Consider the following 16,100-nt stretch of genomic DNA (forward strand, 5'->3'; position numbering starts at 1 on the left):
TTGTTCCTTAAATGCATCAATAATTTCCTTTTGTAATGTTAATTTGCATCTAAGTGCAAGCCTCATAATAACTTCCTAATTTCATTGTAATGAGAATAGATTTTTATGTACAAATATAGCAAGGTCTTTTGATGCTATATCTACTTACTAATGGAAGATGACATGAGTATAAAATATTAATAGGGAAATTAGTTATCCAGCTATGCTTAAGCAACATATTTACTAAACTCAGAAAAACAAGACCCACCTCTCCAAAGCCTTCTAAGAAGAAGAGGCAATGCCTTCTTGGATGGCTATTTAAATTTAAAGATGCTGTCTTTAAGAATTAAGGTTAAAAAGACTACTTTGAGAGCTGACAGACTATATACAATATAAGGCTTTTTTAGATTCATTTAAAACAAAATTTAATTTCCTATGAAACCTGGATGACACTGTAAAGCACGAAGGATTCTTTCTTCAAGAATCAGGCAGCACAGACTATACTGATGAGGTTTATTCACAATACTGGGAAGTCTGATAAATCAGCTTCAACTTCATGGTGTAACAGTGGTCAAATATATATGCTTTCTTATCGATTACATAGTACGTTTTAAATTCTTTATCTATTCACTTACAAATACAGACATTGTCCCATCCAGAGAGAACAACAGTAATAATGGTTGTTACATACATGCAGAGACACTTTAATCACTCTGCTTACATCAAGGATCCTAGGGCTACACTCGGGGTGCGGGGTAGGGTGGAGGAAGAAGAGGGGGATCCTTACAGATAGGTGGCAGGTGAGACAGAAATTCTAAAAGAAAATGTGCTGTTCTCATTGGAATTGGAATCACTAATAGGACATCTGGCTTCCAGAGCCATTAGATGTTTACACTAGCCATTGTCCTTGAGGCTCAGGTATGCTCATTAGCCATTTAAATGAGTTTCGACCTACAACTTGTTAGCTGAGAACAACCTCAAGCCTTACAACACTAATGGAAAATCTCAGAAAATGGACTAACTAAAAATAATTGAAACGCAAACTTTAAAGTTGTTATGAGAATTTCCTGCCACAAAGACAAAGGGCAGTATAACCATCAAGTTGAGGAAAAATTACAACCCTACTGCCTATGTAGTAGCACATTGCTTATGAAGAGCTGAAACGGCTAACAAGGTCAAAACAGTTGATATTATGAATACTTCCTCCTCCAATAAGGTTATGTAAGGAAAAGAATATAGAAACTCTGTGCTGAGGGTTGCTCAGTTCAAAATCTCCTTCCATCCCTCAATTTTGCAGCACTCATCACTGTTCATCTTGTTCATCTACGCAAACAAGCAACTAATAACAGCAACATTCAGAGAACAAAAACAAAAGCCCACAAAGCAGCATCAAGAAGCAGCAACCTTCCAGTTCAGCACTGTTTTGTCAGCATCACGGGTGCCAAAGAATTAGATTTAAATTCTTCTTGTAATGATTTTATGAAATATTGAAATACTATTAGAACTTAAGATAAAAGATCCTATTGATATGATCTATTATTAAGATCCTGTTAAACATAAGATGGTGGACTGTGTATACCTGGAAAAGAAACATAAGCAAACCTGGGAAAACAGAGAGAAATAGAGAGATTTAATTCAGTTTTAAGATTCTTGATATTCATTAACTGCCTATGTCAAGACAACTCCTTGAAAGACTTCTTTTAAATAACCAAATTTAAACATTTTCTTTGGTTTCATAGGATTTACTTAAGATACTCATCTTTGCTGATTTATAAACTGTTTAGGTTATTCATGATATAACAAACATTAATTAAACTCTTCTGCCCACCTATAAACTGTTTTAGTTACCTAAGGTACTAGTGAGTCCTGTTTTAGTGTATTTTTTGGAGCAAGGTACCCTCCAAGCGTAGATCCACTATCAAAAATGTAATCTTTATTAAAAGCTCTCCACAGAGAGAAATACATAAGTGATTGTAACTAAAGTAACCATTGTTTATGGTTTGTGTTTTATTTTGTTCTTTTTCTTTCTTTAACATAATAGTTATAATTAATAACTCTTATTTTGTTTGTCTTTAATCACAGCACCCTGTACAACATAGCAGAGAACCTCAAGTGATTAAAAGAGTGGAGAAGTCACATCCTGAATTGCAATTAAAAAGACAATTATTAAGATTTGGCCTCCCGTTTCTTGTTTCACTAGACTATAAATTGTAATAATTTTTCAAATAAAATGACTTGATATTCAACAACGTGAAACACCCCTTTCTATCCTACACCACACCTTTGGAAAGATACATTGCCTTTGAGCATTAGTTGTTTTATCATCAGTCTCACATCCACACCTTTAGAGTAAATCAATCAGATTTGAAGCTTTTAAGATTTTCTCTAATTGACATTATATTAAATCCTTTAAAAAGACCCATTTATATGGAGGATTGTTTGTCTTTGATAAAAAATTTGATTCTATTCCAAACAAAAAACTTTTCAAAAGAAACACTCTTCACATCCATATATATTTATAAGCTCATCACTTCAAATACAGTATACTTATTTTGTACACAAAATAGTAAAGAGATCATGTTTAAAAATTGCTTTTTAAGAAAAATATGCAAACTGATATTAATTCTGAAAAACTGCAGCACCAATCATCAACATTTTTAGGAAAAAATACATTAAATTAGACTGGATTAATGGAGAGCATGATTAATATGTAGGCATGCATCTGTGCACACATGCACACACACTTCTAATGAGATAATACTCAAATGTTCAGATTTTCTTATACCTCCACTCTGGTATCAAATTTCATTACTGCATTGGGGGTGAAGTAGATTTTGAGATCAGCTCGGCCTCCGACAGGTACGACACCCTGAGAAGGAGTGATAGTCATTCCAGGCAGAGGGTTTGAATCAAGAACCTTCAAATACAAATAATCATTATAAAACGTCGATAATGCTGTAAATTTATGCTTTCACAGAATTTGAGTAAGACATTTCCTGCCCTGAAGAGTGTGCAATCTAGTTAATGTAACCATCATACTCTATTAGATTAACCCAGGCCTAAAAATTTAGGACAAAATTTTCAGTTAGGCACCTAAATAAATTATCTGATTTTCAGAAGTGCTGAACATCTGCCAGATTCTATCGTGCAGCTAACTTTTGCAACTCAGCCTTGAAAATTTGGACCTTGATTTTTTTTTCCTAACAACCACTCCTTAACATTAGAAAATTGTGATTTAGCACAATTCCAAAAAATCCAATAGAGCACCTTTTCCAGTGGCAGATACAAACTGAGTAAAAATTAGTTGTGAGTTTTTCACAGTATAAATGTGGAATGTAGGGCAAGAATCATGTGAAGGTAAGTTTGTCTATCCAGTCATTTCTACTTAACATCTCAGAGGCCATGAAAGCCTAAGAGATTTCCTTATTTTTAATAAACACACTGTGTTGCAATAACAAGCATATTATCCTACACTTAATGTGGTCAGGAGGGCCTAGTCTACTACAGACAGCACTATTAATGAAGCCAGCTAAAAACAATACAAGCAAGAGAAACTAGGTCAAGTAGTCCCATGAACCCCTAAAGAGGGGAAGAGTCTAATGAGGATAACTATTTATTTTGTACAACAAAAATTAAAGCTACCTAAAGAAAAAAAAATCCATTAGTATACCATAGAGAACACTTCTAATATCTGAGAACATGAACTCTAATAAGAAATAATAAACTGTCCAAAACAAGAAAAAAAAATGTACAGTAGCAGTAATTCAGTTTACCTGGAAGTACGCATGATTATGTCCTGTGTTTTGAAGAATGGCTGTCTTGCAAGTAGTTAAACCTAGAGGAGCATGATTGAAAGGTATCCTTTGTTCCATAAACTGAATACTGGTGGGGCCAAGCTAACAACAAAGAAAGAAAGAAAGAAAGCAAACAAATAATTCAAGCTCAATTTTCTTTTGATTTCACAATAAGCCAGGCAATTGCGGAGATGCATACATTAAAGTAGAATATCAAGGGGAACCAAGATTTCTTGCCAAAGCACCTAGCTCCAAAAGTAAACCCCTAGCAAAATAACAAGATGTATGTTTTATTTCCCTTTGAAAATTAACTCTTTTGCTATATTACTGCACTTCAGTTAAAGTTCTGCCTGACTATGAAATTTTGGTATGAACTTTTTGCAAAAGTTTATATTTGAGGGATACTTTTAATGCAGTGCACAGAGAATTACATGAACAAAAATAAATTATAACCCCATTTACCTGCTAAATGGTTTTCTGTGGCTGGTCAAAACAGCACAGCTCATGACTTCCCTCTCCTCGCTTTGTTTGAGAGGCAGGATGTTATTATTCAATCACAGTCCTGGATACACTCCAGCACTTTCCCCTCCCACCCCGTTTCTGCAGGTTGATTTTGTTTCTGACAGAAATCTGTAAATCTATGATACCTCCTCATCTGGAAAGTCTGAAGTGGTGGGTGTCTGTGCTACACTGACGAAGCCTCTGAGAGTATGTCTACACAGCAAAGAAAGACCTATGGCTGGCCCATGCCAGCTGACTCACGCTTGCATGGCTCGGGGTGCTGGGCAATTTCATTGCTTTGTAGACTTCCAAGCTCGGGCTGGAGCCTGAGTTCGGGGACTCTCTCACCTCACAGGGTCCTAAAGCCCAAACTCCAACCTGAGCCCAGATGTCCACAGCAGTGAAACAGCACTGCAACCCAAGTTGTCTGGCACGGGCAGCCTCAGGTATCTAGTTGATGTAGTCATACCCTTAGAACGAATCAGCAGGTGAGTGGAATTAGAATTGTTTTTCTAGGCCTCAGTATGCTACAGCACAGACCATGTTGTAACTAGCTGTACCAATTCAGTCACTGCAGCAAAGGGGAGAATAAGACATTCCAAGCTGACTAAGGAAAAGGGAACAGAGGGAGATATAATGAGAGGATCTGTCTTGTTGGCTGTCACCCTTAGAGAAGGAATTCCTCATTGGAGCATGAATCTAAGAATTCTACTAGTGAAGGAAACATCAAACCACCGCTAAACGTTCATCCAGCAGCACAGATTTCATCTGAGTTAGACTTTTCATAGACCCTTCATTGACCTAGGAAGCAGAGACTGTCCTTCTGGAGTGGCTGCCAGTTCTAACTCAGCAAGGATTATTGGCAGTTCTGGATACACAATCTGATGTATTTAGCTACAACATGCCCCGGGGAGCTGGAACTATTTTTTATAGTGTGGTTACTGAGGGCCAATGAACCAAACTATAAACTCCTGTATATGATGGAAACCACTTCAAGCCAGGTATGCGGCAGCACCCTTGGCATCCCTAGTTCCAGCACCTAAGAACATATCCTTCCTTTCCTTATCTAGAGCTATGTTTCCAGAAAATTGTGAAGTATGATTGGATTTCAGAACCAGAGAGGAGCAGAACCATGGTCTATGCTGGATAAGAATGAGACACAGAATTTCTACTAGTTTGATCAGTGTATAAAATACAGAACGTGAGAGATTAAAATAAATTTAAATCAAGAAAACGTTGATTAAATTACCAAAAATGTGCAAAACCATTTGGGTTAAGTATTACCTTTGCAAGGCATTTCAGCTTAAGTGTGTTTCCCTGATGTACATACAGATTGAATTCTCCTGTTTCTGGAGAGCAGAAACCGGGATGCCAAACCACTTCACACTCCAGGTCTTTGTATGCTTCCACAATGCCTAGATAAAGGTGAATAAATATTTACATATCTGCAATTTTTGAAAAATATGAAGTTTACTGTATGTGACTGGTTCACATTCCTAGAAACCTCTGGCCTGATTTACATACGGGCTGAGAAATAGTTAGACTAAACCTACTCATAACAACTGCATATCCCAGTTAATCAATATACTTCAACAAACTGTATCCACAATTTATCACTCTTTGAACATGTGAATCACACTTGTGCGCTATTTAAAAAGGAGGGTATTTTTAAAAAATAAATAAAATAAAGTGATGTAAATCCATCCTCAAAATATTTTTTTATTTGGTAATTATTTTTCTAAATGACAAACACACACATCTTTAGAGCTGTAACTCAGTCTTAAATAACACCTCAAAAATGAGTGCAAATACAGGAGTACCTGCATTGGTTAATAATAACAGAGTATTAAGTAATAAGGCAACAACAGTCCAACATTCTCAGACCTCATTCACATCTTAAATAAAAAAAATCTCTTTGCCCTACTTCCCAGATGCTGAGGCATTTAAAATTCCCTGTCAAGCCAAAAGGTGTTTAAAACAAAGTTATCCTAAACCAGCTAATTTGGTTGAGGCCAAAGATATTAAGCACACCTAACTCCCCTTGATTTGAATTGGATTTGAATGGGAAAAATCAATACGAGTCAGGTGCTTAACTGGGCCTTAGAGGATGAGAGAGTCCGTGCCTCAGTGTAATAAATCCCTTCATTACTGAACTCCAACACAGTTTTAAAGGGTACTGTACTACTGGAGGCTTCATCTTCCATATTAGATATAAAACAAAGGTCCTGAGCACATGTAATCATTATTAATCCAATGGCACTTTATGCAAGAGTAAAGCGGGGCTAACCTTCATGTTTTGACCAGATTTTAATTTTGTGGAATTATATTCCGTCTACCTAAATTCCTTAGTAGTTTTGACATATATGGTTTTCTTTATCACTTCCTATCCTAAATACAGTATTGCTGTGTGCTATTAAATGGTTTCCTCATTCCACCCTAGAGCAGTGGTTCCCAGCCTTCTCAAGTGTACAGACCCCTTTTCAACCTCCAAACATTTTGCGGACCACCACATGCTACTAGTTTTATTTGAAATTGTACATTTCCTTGGGGAGGATGTTATTTTTCTTTTCCATGGACCCCCTGTAGTAGCCTTGCGGACCACCAGGGGTCCGCCGACCACAGGTTGGGAACCACAAGTTTAGAGGTCAGCAGCTTAAACTCTTGAACTCAGAGCAGAGCTGCTGTGAAGAGCTATTCACTGTGGCACAGAAACAGCAAGATGAGACTGTGGTGCACGTCCAGAGCTTATATAAGCAAATTAGTTTGGGCACCAAAATTCAGAGTTTTACTTGTTTTTATGGTCTGATCATAGTTCTCACTTCCAGTACTATTGATGCAAACGATAAAAATAACATTTTACTGTGTCAGCTGAATGTCTTCATTTGATGTTAGCTGTCTTTAAGATAAATGCATGCACACCACACTTTACTGTTTGCAGGTTGCTTAAAACAGCTCTAAAAACATACTATACCTTTGGCTGGTCGTATAGAAAACGCTATTCCTTTATCTGTGACTATAGGTTTCCAACTAAATTCAGCGAGATCGTTTCTGTGATTGCATAATCTGACTGTTGTTCTAAAACCTGTTTCCGCAAGGAAGCCAGGGGTAGGATTTAGAACCAGCTCCCTTGCAGATAGCTCAAGGGCAACTGGCACTGCTTTTGCAAGTACCAGCACATGCCCAATATGTTTGTTGTTTATTGTGTAAGTGAAAGACCTGTAATATAGAAAACATATGATCCAATAAATTTCATGTGTATTAAAATATTCAATAATACATTTACATAAAATATCATCATTAGGGGCAAATACCTAGTGAAAATATTGTACACGTTAGACATACTCAGTTAAAAGGATTTTAAAAAATTGCTACTTCTAATTGTTTTGCTCTTTACATTATGCTAGAGGCCATGAAATAAACAAAAATGTATTTCTACAGTTCTGATTCATTAAAATTTAATAGTTAAATATATTGTCACTTTTCTGATGCGTTTTGACAGATACTAGAGCCTTGCAAGCGAGCTCTAGATTGGAAAAGAAACCTGTGACCCAGAGTCAGATTATTTTCTTAGTGTAATTGGTTTATTTACAGAATACAAACAAGTCCTGTGTCCCTAAACAGAGGTAGTAACTGCACACAGACAACGCTATCTTGTGGAAACCTCAGCTAAAGCATCACTGCTTTTTCACCAAGAAGCATTTGTCCTGAACCTCTGTATCTCGTTGACTCTCCTGGAATCTTACTGCTCAGCAAACACACAGAGTGAATATCTGAATCCACTGAGGTCAACGGAGCCAGTATTTCACCCACAATTCCTGGTTCCTACCTTCACCATGGGCTTTTTATATGGGAAATCCTTCACCTCAAAACTGCTCACCTACAACAAAATGGCCTCAAAAGATGCCTGGATGTCAACCTTCCTTTTGTGCATTCACATGCAACACAAAAGAACTTCAGGAAACATTTGACTTCCCAGACAAGGGGTGCTTTATCCCACTCAGCCTCTATAGCAACTGTATGGGTAAGGTTAGAGTTTCATCCTGAGATATCATCCTACACTAGAAAAGGTTTTCCAGTACAGCTATATTAGCAACCATTCTAAGTGTAGACAGCTTATGCTGGCAACAGAACGCTTTCCCAAATGAAATAAGCTATAATGGCAAAAGCACTTTTTTGCCAGTATAACTTTGTCTATGCTTTTTCCAGTATAAGGATTTTATTTAAAAAAAAAAAAAATCACATCCCTAACCAACGTTATTACCGTGGCAAAAATTTTAAGTGTAAAACTGGGCTTTGTGTTTATACATCAACAGCTCATAATATGCAAGACATCATCACTTTCATTATAATATGTAGTTTAAAGTATCTGTGTGAAAAATGTCTACATTTCCTTTGCCATACAGCTTAATCTCTACATCAAATAAATAGCCTTACTTTTGAAATTTCCCCAGGGTATTAGTCTCAAATACCACTGGAATATAAATCTTCGAAAGAGGTGGCAAAACATGAGACAATGGACTGGTCTGCTGTAGTTCCTCACTTTCAATTTCTACTTGTATCCAGATGTGCACAGGCAGATTATTGATAACATGCATTTTTCTGATAGATGCAGAGTGCACACAAACTTCACCAAAGTCTATGGTGGAGGGACCTAGGGGAAAATATATATATATGAAGTGAAATCTGTATTTTTAAAAGTTAACAAAAACAGCTAATGAAGCATAATTAAAATTGCTAGTTTAGTTCTTTTTTTAATTTATATCACTATGTAAATTTTGGTTAATCAATTACACAACTAAGTGTGTAAATGAACTAAGTGTGAAAAATAAATAAAACTATAGGAGTTCAATACAAAACCTCAGAATCAAATACCACCCACCCTGGATGTAGGCAGTCGTGTGGTTCAAAATTCAGTTCTACACTTTACATCTTAATAACACCACTCTACAGTAGTAAGATAAATATTGCAGGAGGTAAATGTATAGGATTAATATCATTATTGTGACTGAAGGCACCACTAATGATAATTTATTAAAATGTAAGTTTGAATTAAACATGTATTGTAACAGTCAATGAGAAATTTAGTAATAGTTTCTACATATCGATGATCTTTTTAAGAAGAGATACCTGAGAAACCACAGCCTTTTAGGCAAGATATTGATCCTGACTTTTTAAATGGATAATGTAAACTTTTCAAATAACATTTCAGAAGTCTTTTTGTTCATTTACTCAGCTTAATTAATGATGACAGAACAAATGCATTAGCAAAAAAAAAAAAAAAAAAAAGGTTTTGTTTCTCCATTTATGCAACTTGTTATTTCTCAGTCCAAAACTCCAAGAAATGGAGGGTAATATTGGGCCAGTGCTTTTAGGCACAACTCCTTAATGAAACCAGTCATTTGATAGCACATGAGGTAGTCTTGCTAATGATTTGGCTATAGCTGCATTCACATGCACGAGTGTCATCATGTTCATGAACCATACTCAAAGGCAATATGTGCTTTTTACTTTCCAGTACTTAAAGGAATAGTATTTGATACTGCTGAATAGTTTCATTGCCTTATCTATGAATATTTACAGAAAAGTTAATTACTTAAGATAAAATATTGAATGTAAAAAATGATACAAACAATGTTTCCGATTGTGTTGTCTCAGCTTTAATTTTACATACTGTGATAGGGGTCAGACCAGATGTCTACCAGAGAGTGCTAGAAGGCCAATATGTCAGCCACAGGCTCAGCAAATCCCTTTTCCCCTTGTAGCTGAGCAGAGGTTATTCCAGATTAATTAACACACGTGGAGCCAATCAAGGCCCCGCCCAGGACTTGTGAAAAGCCTCCTCTCCAGAGAATGGGTGTAGCTAGAATTATGAGAGTGATGTGAACTACCAGAAAGTGTGTGAGCAGGCAAGGTGCAATCAAGAGCCAGGAAGGTTTAGGAGACAGAACAGAGCGCTGGCAGAAGAGAACCCTGCAGGTACAAAGACTGAGGGAGGGAAAAACCCTGCCTGAAGAGAGCAAAGGACCTTTCCCAGGCCTGGAGGCCTGAGGGAAAAGACCCTGCCAGAAGGGGAAGATAGAACCGGACATTTGGTTTAGCACTACCACGCCCAGTGGGGCTATCAGAAGTCAAGAGCCTCCCCTGGCAAGGAGGCCAGGAAGGGCCCCCGTCCAAGCAGGATCCAGACATTAAGTCAAGAGGCATGGGAAGTAACCCAGAGAAGCTAGCAGCTAACCCTCATCTGTGAGTAACTGCTTCCCTCAGACTCAAACATCTGGGCTCGTGTCATATCCTTACAGACACAACAACCAGTATAAACCTAATTTCATCTCTCCCCTGGACCACCGACGACATCATCATTTTCATTTCCACACCTCTATACATATACACAATATCTCCAAATTACATCACACTTCCCAGCCTCCCTATTAAGTCTCAATTCATAGATTTTTTAAAGAGATCATAATGAGCACCTAAGGCCGACTCCTGCATAACACAGGCCACAGACTGTCACCCAGTAATTACTAGGTCAAGCCCAATGACTTCGGACTGAACTAGAGCACATCTTTTGGAAACATGTCAATCTTTATTTAAAGACTTCAGGTGATGGGAAATCCATCACATCACTTGATAAGTTTTTCCAATGGTTAATTATTTTCACTCTTAAACATATGTACCAAACTCCAGCCACTAGATCTTGTTATGCCTTTGTCTGCTAGGTTAAAGAGCCCTCTAGTACGAAATCTCTTCTCTCCATGTAGGTATTTATTTACTGTAATCAACGCCTGGTCTACACTACAGAGTTTTGGTGACCAACTTCAGTTTTTTTGCCAAAGCAGTGGTGGTGTACATACCGCAAGGCCCCGCTTGCTGACAAAACTCCCCTGATTTCACGACAAAATAAAACCACCTTGAAGAGAGGCGTGGAGCTTTTTGCAGCAAACTTTTAGCGACAAAGCACCAGTGTAGACTCCATGCTTAGTTATGTCACAGTAAATGGCCTCCAGGAGGTGTTCCACAATGCCCATCCCCACCGCTCTGGCCATCAGTTTGAACTCCACTGCCCTGCAGCTAGCCACCTCTCCCCCTTTAAAGGCCCAGGAATTTTTTAAATTTCATTTCCTGTTTGCTCAGCATATAGAGCTCATATCGCATCTTCTCAGTTGACCATGGGGCTCCTCGCAGCCAACGCTCTCCCGCTTAGAGCGCACCAGAGCTGTTGGATCTGCTCAGCATATGGAGACAGGAGGCTGTGTTGTCCCAGCTCTGCTCCAGCCACAGGAACTTTGATAACTCTGGGCAGATTTCTCGTGGCATGGTGGAAAAGGGCTATGAATAGGACATGTTGCAGTGCCATGTAAAAAATCAAGGAGCTGCAGCAGGCATACCAGAAGGCTAGAGACTCAAACCATCACTCTGGTGCAGAGCCAAAGGACTTGCCACTTCTATACAGAGATGGAAGCCATCCTTGGCAGCGACCCCACCTCCACTGCCAAGAGACCCAACGATACTTCCGTGGGGCCAGAGACAGCGGACAACTGCATCAACACTGAGGAAGAGGCTGTGGAAAAGGAGTTTGAGTTGGAGGACAATTCGAAGCAGGGTACAGGGTCGTTTGATCCCATGAAGAGCTAAGACCTCTTCTTGACCCCTGAGGGTTTGAGCCAGTCCCAGCTCTCCAGCTCTGGCACGCAGGATGCAGGAGAGGGGAGCTCTGGTAAATGATCTTTTTTAGTTCATGCTGCTCAGTTACATTAGGTACAGCTATGCTTTGCTTTGTTGCATTCTACAGGTGGTTGAACTAGATAGAAATATACAAGAGTAGCTGTGTTTGTGTGTGCTTCCCATGTCCATGTTCAGCTAAGCAGTGTGACAGAAAAAAAGTGTGTTAAAGCATAGCGAGATTTCACAGGAATCCTCCAAAGAGAGCTCTAAAAAAAACTTTCCTGGAGGTACTCACCAATCCTCTCCTCTGCAGGAGAGGAAGAAAAAACAGGAGAGAGTGTTAGTAGGTTACAAACGGATGATAAATGCCATGTAGGAGCAAACAGAGCTGTTAAAGTCCTTAACACTTCAGACAGAATTCATGCCCCACAGCAGCCAATAAAGAACTGCTTTCCATGCCCTCCCCAAACTTCACCTGCATATTCCTTCCAACCTCCCAGCCATCTCGGTACCCTGTTCACTCCAGTCCTTCAGACAGCTTCCAAAATGAAAGCTGGACTCACACACAGCTGAGAACTCACACTGCCCCTCACTGTTTTCTCCCTTCTATCCCAGTGTTTTGTGTGTGTTGTTAATCAAAATTATTATTTAACAAAGACACTCTCTGAAAGATAAGCAATCTTGATTTGTCTCCTACACACAGTGTTTGCAGCTTTTATTGATATACACAATCACAATTGTATCATTGCAGAGTAAACATCACGGTCAGGAATCAGCCCAATGTTCTAGCAAGCTGACTAGCAGTCACAGCATAGCACATTGCTGTTTACAAACACACATTACTAGGGCTCATTGTCAAACTGGTTTCTCAAGCCCCCACTGATTCAAATAGACTCCCATTTAGCCCCTCTAATAGCCCTGACACATGGTTGCTCAAAGTCAGCCGCTAAGTGATCCGCCTCTGCGCTCCACCCAGAGTTAAACTTTTCACCCTTAGCATCACAAATATTATGGAGTACGCAATAGGTGGCTATAACCATGGAAATACTTTCCTCGTTTAGATCCAACCTGCCATAAAAGGCATCGCCAGCAAGCTTTTAATCTGCCAAACACCACAAACAATAGTCATTTGACACCTGCTCAGCACTCCTTGCTGCTATCCAGGTTGCCCATATAAGGCTTCATGAGCCATGGCAGTAAGGGGTAGACTGAGTCTCCCAGGATCACTATGGGCATTTCAATATCTCCCATTCAAATCTTTTGGTCTGGAAAGAAAGACCCTGCTTGCAGCTTTCTGTACAGGCCAGTGGTCCTGAAAATTTGTGCATCATGCAAATTCCCTGACCAATCCGCATTAATGTCAGTGAAACATCCACAGTGATCCACAAGCGCCTGCAGTACCATAGAGAAGTACCCCTTTCTATTGGTGTACTCCATTGCAAGATGGTCCTGTAACAAAATTGGGATGTGTATGCCATCTATTGTCCCGCCACAGGTAGGGAATCCCTTTGCTGCAAAGCCATCCACTATTTCACGAACATTTCCAAGACTCACAGTCCTTCGTAGCAGAATGTGATTAATGGCCCTGCACACTTGCAATAACACAGCTCCAGCAGTGGACTTCCTGACTTCGAACTGATTCACGACCGACCGGTAGTAATCAGGAGTTGCCAGCTTCCATGAAGCGACTGCCACATGCTTCTCCACCAAGAGGCAGCTCCCATTCTGGTGAGGACTGGGGTGAGCACTGCGCACAGTTCCATGAAGATGGCTTTGCTCATTCCAAAGTTCTGCAGCCACTGCTCATCATCCTAGACCTCCATGATGATGTGATCCCACCACTCTGTGCTTGTTTCATGTGGCCAAAAGTTACGGTGCACCATGTGCAGCTGCTCTGTGGATGCCAAAAGTAATCAGGTGTTGTTTCTTTCCATGAGAAAAACAAGTCAGGCACCTCAGATTCCTATTCAGATTGGGGGATCATGATATACTGCATAAGCAGCCACGATGTGTTCAGAACACTCACCACAACAGTGGAGAGCAGTGCAGGATCCTATACTTTCAGACAGAGATGGCAAGTGCACAGTTAACAAGGTCCGTTGAAAAATGTCACAAAACACAGTCAGAAACCTATGGAATGACGGGATGGAAAACACTGCATCATGGGATGTTGAGCCCACACCCATGATGCACTGCAATCCACTCCGCCTTCCCTCAACTCCTAGCAGCACAAGGTGGAAAGTTGCACAGCAGGATAGCTGCCCACAGTATACTGCTCTCACTTTCGATGCTAGAGCACCAACTGTGGAGGCACTTTGGCGAGAGAATGAGTGCTGTGTGAACAGGCGCAAGCGCTGTAATTATAGTGCTTTTTAATCATCGCTGTAAATTGCGTTGACATCACTTTGTAGTATAGGCAAGCCCTAAGTTATCTCTTACCCTTCTCTTTGATAAACTAAATAGATTGAGCTTCTTAAGTTTCTGATTGCCAGTCAGGTTTTTTCATATCTAGACTTATTTTTGTGGCTCTTTTCTGAACCTTCTCCAATTTTTCAATATCCTTTTAAAGGTGTGGATACCAGAAATGGAAACAGTATTCCAGTAACTGTTTCAACAATGCTGTATGCTGAGGTAATACCACCTCCCTGCCCCTATCCAATATTCTTGTTTCTACATCCAAGAAACATGCCCTAATTTTAGTCAGCTTTTTGGTGGGAGCTCTTGTTCAATCGGTTATCCACCATGACCCCTAAATCCTTTTCAGAGTCACTGCTTTTGAGGACACAGCCCTCCAATCCCACAGGTATGGCCTCTGTTCTTTGTACCTAAATGTATGATCTTGCATTTGGTTGCATTAAGATGCATGTGTGACAATGTTCAGGGTTCCAGTCCAGAAAAGTAAAGGGTTGTGTCCCCACATGCCCTGCAACCTTACTTGCAACTTCCAACCTGGAACACCCCCTACCAGCCTACAAGCATTCAGGTCACATCCTGAGTGTGTGTGTGCTAGACAGTCCTAACTCACCAGCTCTGACTCCAGCAGAGTATTTACAGCCCCACAGAACCACTCTGGCTTCCACCAGTCCTTGCTAGGTGACCCCAACACATTCCCAGTCCTGAATTTTCCCACAACTGGGTGTTCTGTAATTTTCATCCCTCTTCTGGAGGTTTTAGAGAAATAATAAGGGTCACTTGTTCCTCTAAAGACACAAAAGCACATCACAGCTTATTAAATTAACTGTTATAAATACACCCTTACATTTAAACACAGCACTGAGTTGGTTTATAGTACAAAAATAAAACAAGTTTATTAACAATAGGACATAGGTTAAGTGATACCAAGTAAAAGAAATAAAGTTAGAAAGGGTTACAAGCAAAGAAAAGTGAAAACACACTTCTAAATGTCTAAAACTTAAGATACAGGCTTTATTCAATGTGGTTATTCTCACCTATATTCAGTTCCCAGAGACTTCAACCTGCAGGGGTGAAGGTCCTATCTTTCTCAGCTTGCAACAGCTCTGTTCCCTCGCGTCCATCTAATGATGGATGCCAAAGATGGCTTCTGTCTTTGCTTATATCTTTCAAAGTTCAATGACTTTGTTTCAAGAGGCAGAATGAACTCTAACTATTCTTCCCTTTCTGTGGGCTTCCTATCTCCCTGTATGTCAATGGGGCTTCCACTGTTTTGATTCCACCATGCTTACACAGGAGATGGAGAAAGGGGACTTGTTTTTCCGTGTCTGGCCACAGACTTTAAAGCATAATATCATTAGATATCTATATTTCCTCATAGTGTTAATGCATACATTTCACAATGATATAAATCTCCAGTGTGTCATCGTTATCTTTCAAAAGAGACCTCACTCTGTACACTCTTACAATACAGTAATATTATATGTAATCAGATGACTTAATTGTTCATCACTTGAGGTCCAGACCCTCTGTCTTTCTAGACCAATAAACATTTTAAATGAATCTTTCTGATAGTTACTCTTCAAAGTAAAGTTTATTCAAGCTGTGAGGATAGAAGCATGAAGACTGGTGGTGAAGGAAGCTCCATTCTCTTTCTTCCCTCACTTGTTAGCTTACTAGCTTTGTTTACCTAACATGTAAAAATGGACCTTCATTGTCTTTCCCTGAAGATTGGGCTGGTCAGAGAAT

At 39.4% G+C, this 16,100-nt stretch overlaps 1 protein-coding gene across 1 annotated transcript in view; it reads right to left on the minus strand.

Annotated features, from left to right (window-relative positions):
• Positions 1 to 16,100, minus strand: part of LOC137150972 (cilia- and flagella-associated protein 47-like) — a 294,207-nt gene that overhangs the window by 236,400 nt on the left and 41,707 nt on the right. The window contains exons 14-18 of the mRNA XM_067545101.1: positions 8,709 to 8,925; positions 7,246 to 7,490; positions 5,559 to 5,689; positions 3,753 to 3,875; positions 2,765 to 2,896 (exon numbers count right to left, since the gene is read on the minus strand). Coding sequence (XP_067401202.1) covers positions 2,765 to 2,896; positions 3,753 to 3,875; positions 5,559 to 5,689; positions 7,246 to 7,490; positions 8,709 to 8,925 — 848 coding nt within the window. The remainder of the gene's footprint in view (positions 1 to 2,764; positions 2,897 to 3,752; positions 3,876 to 5,558; positions 5,690 to 7,245; positions 7,491 to 8,708; positions 8,926 to 16,100) is intronic.

This window comes from Emydura macquarii, unplaced genomic scaffold (assembly GCF_026122565.2).
Source record: "Emydura macquarii macquarii isolate MOO-44397 ecotype Brisbane River unplaced genomic scaffold, CSIRO-AGI_Emac_v2 contig_1043, whole genome shotgun sequence".
Classification (NCBI taxonomy): domain Eukaryota; kingdom Metazoa; phylum Chordata; order Testudines; family Chelidae; genus Emydura; species Emydura macquarii.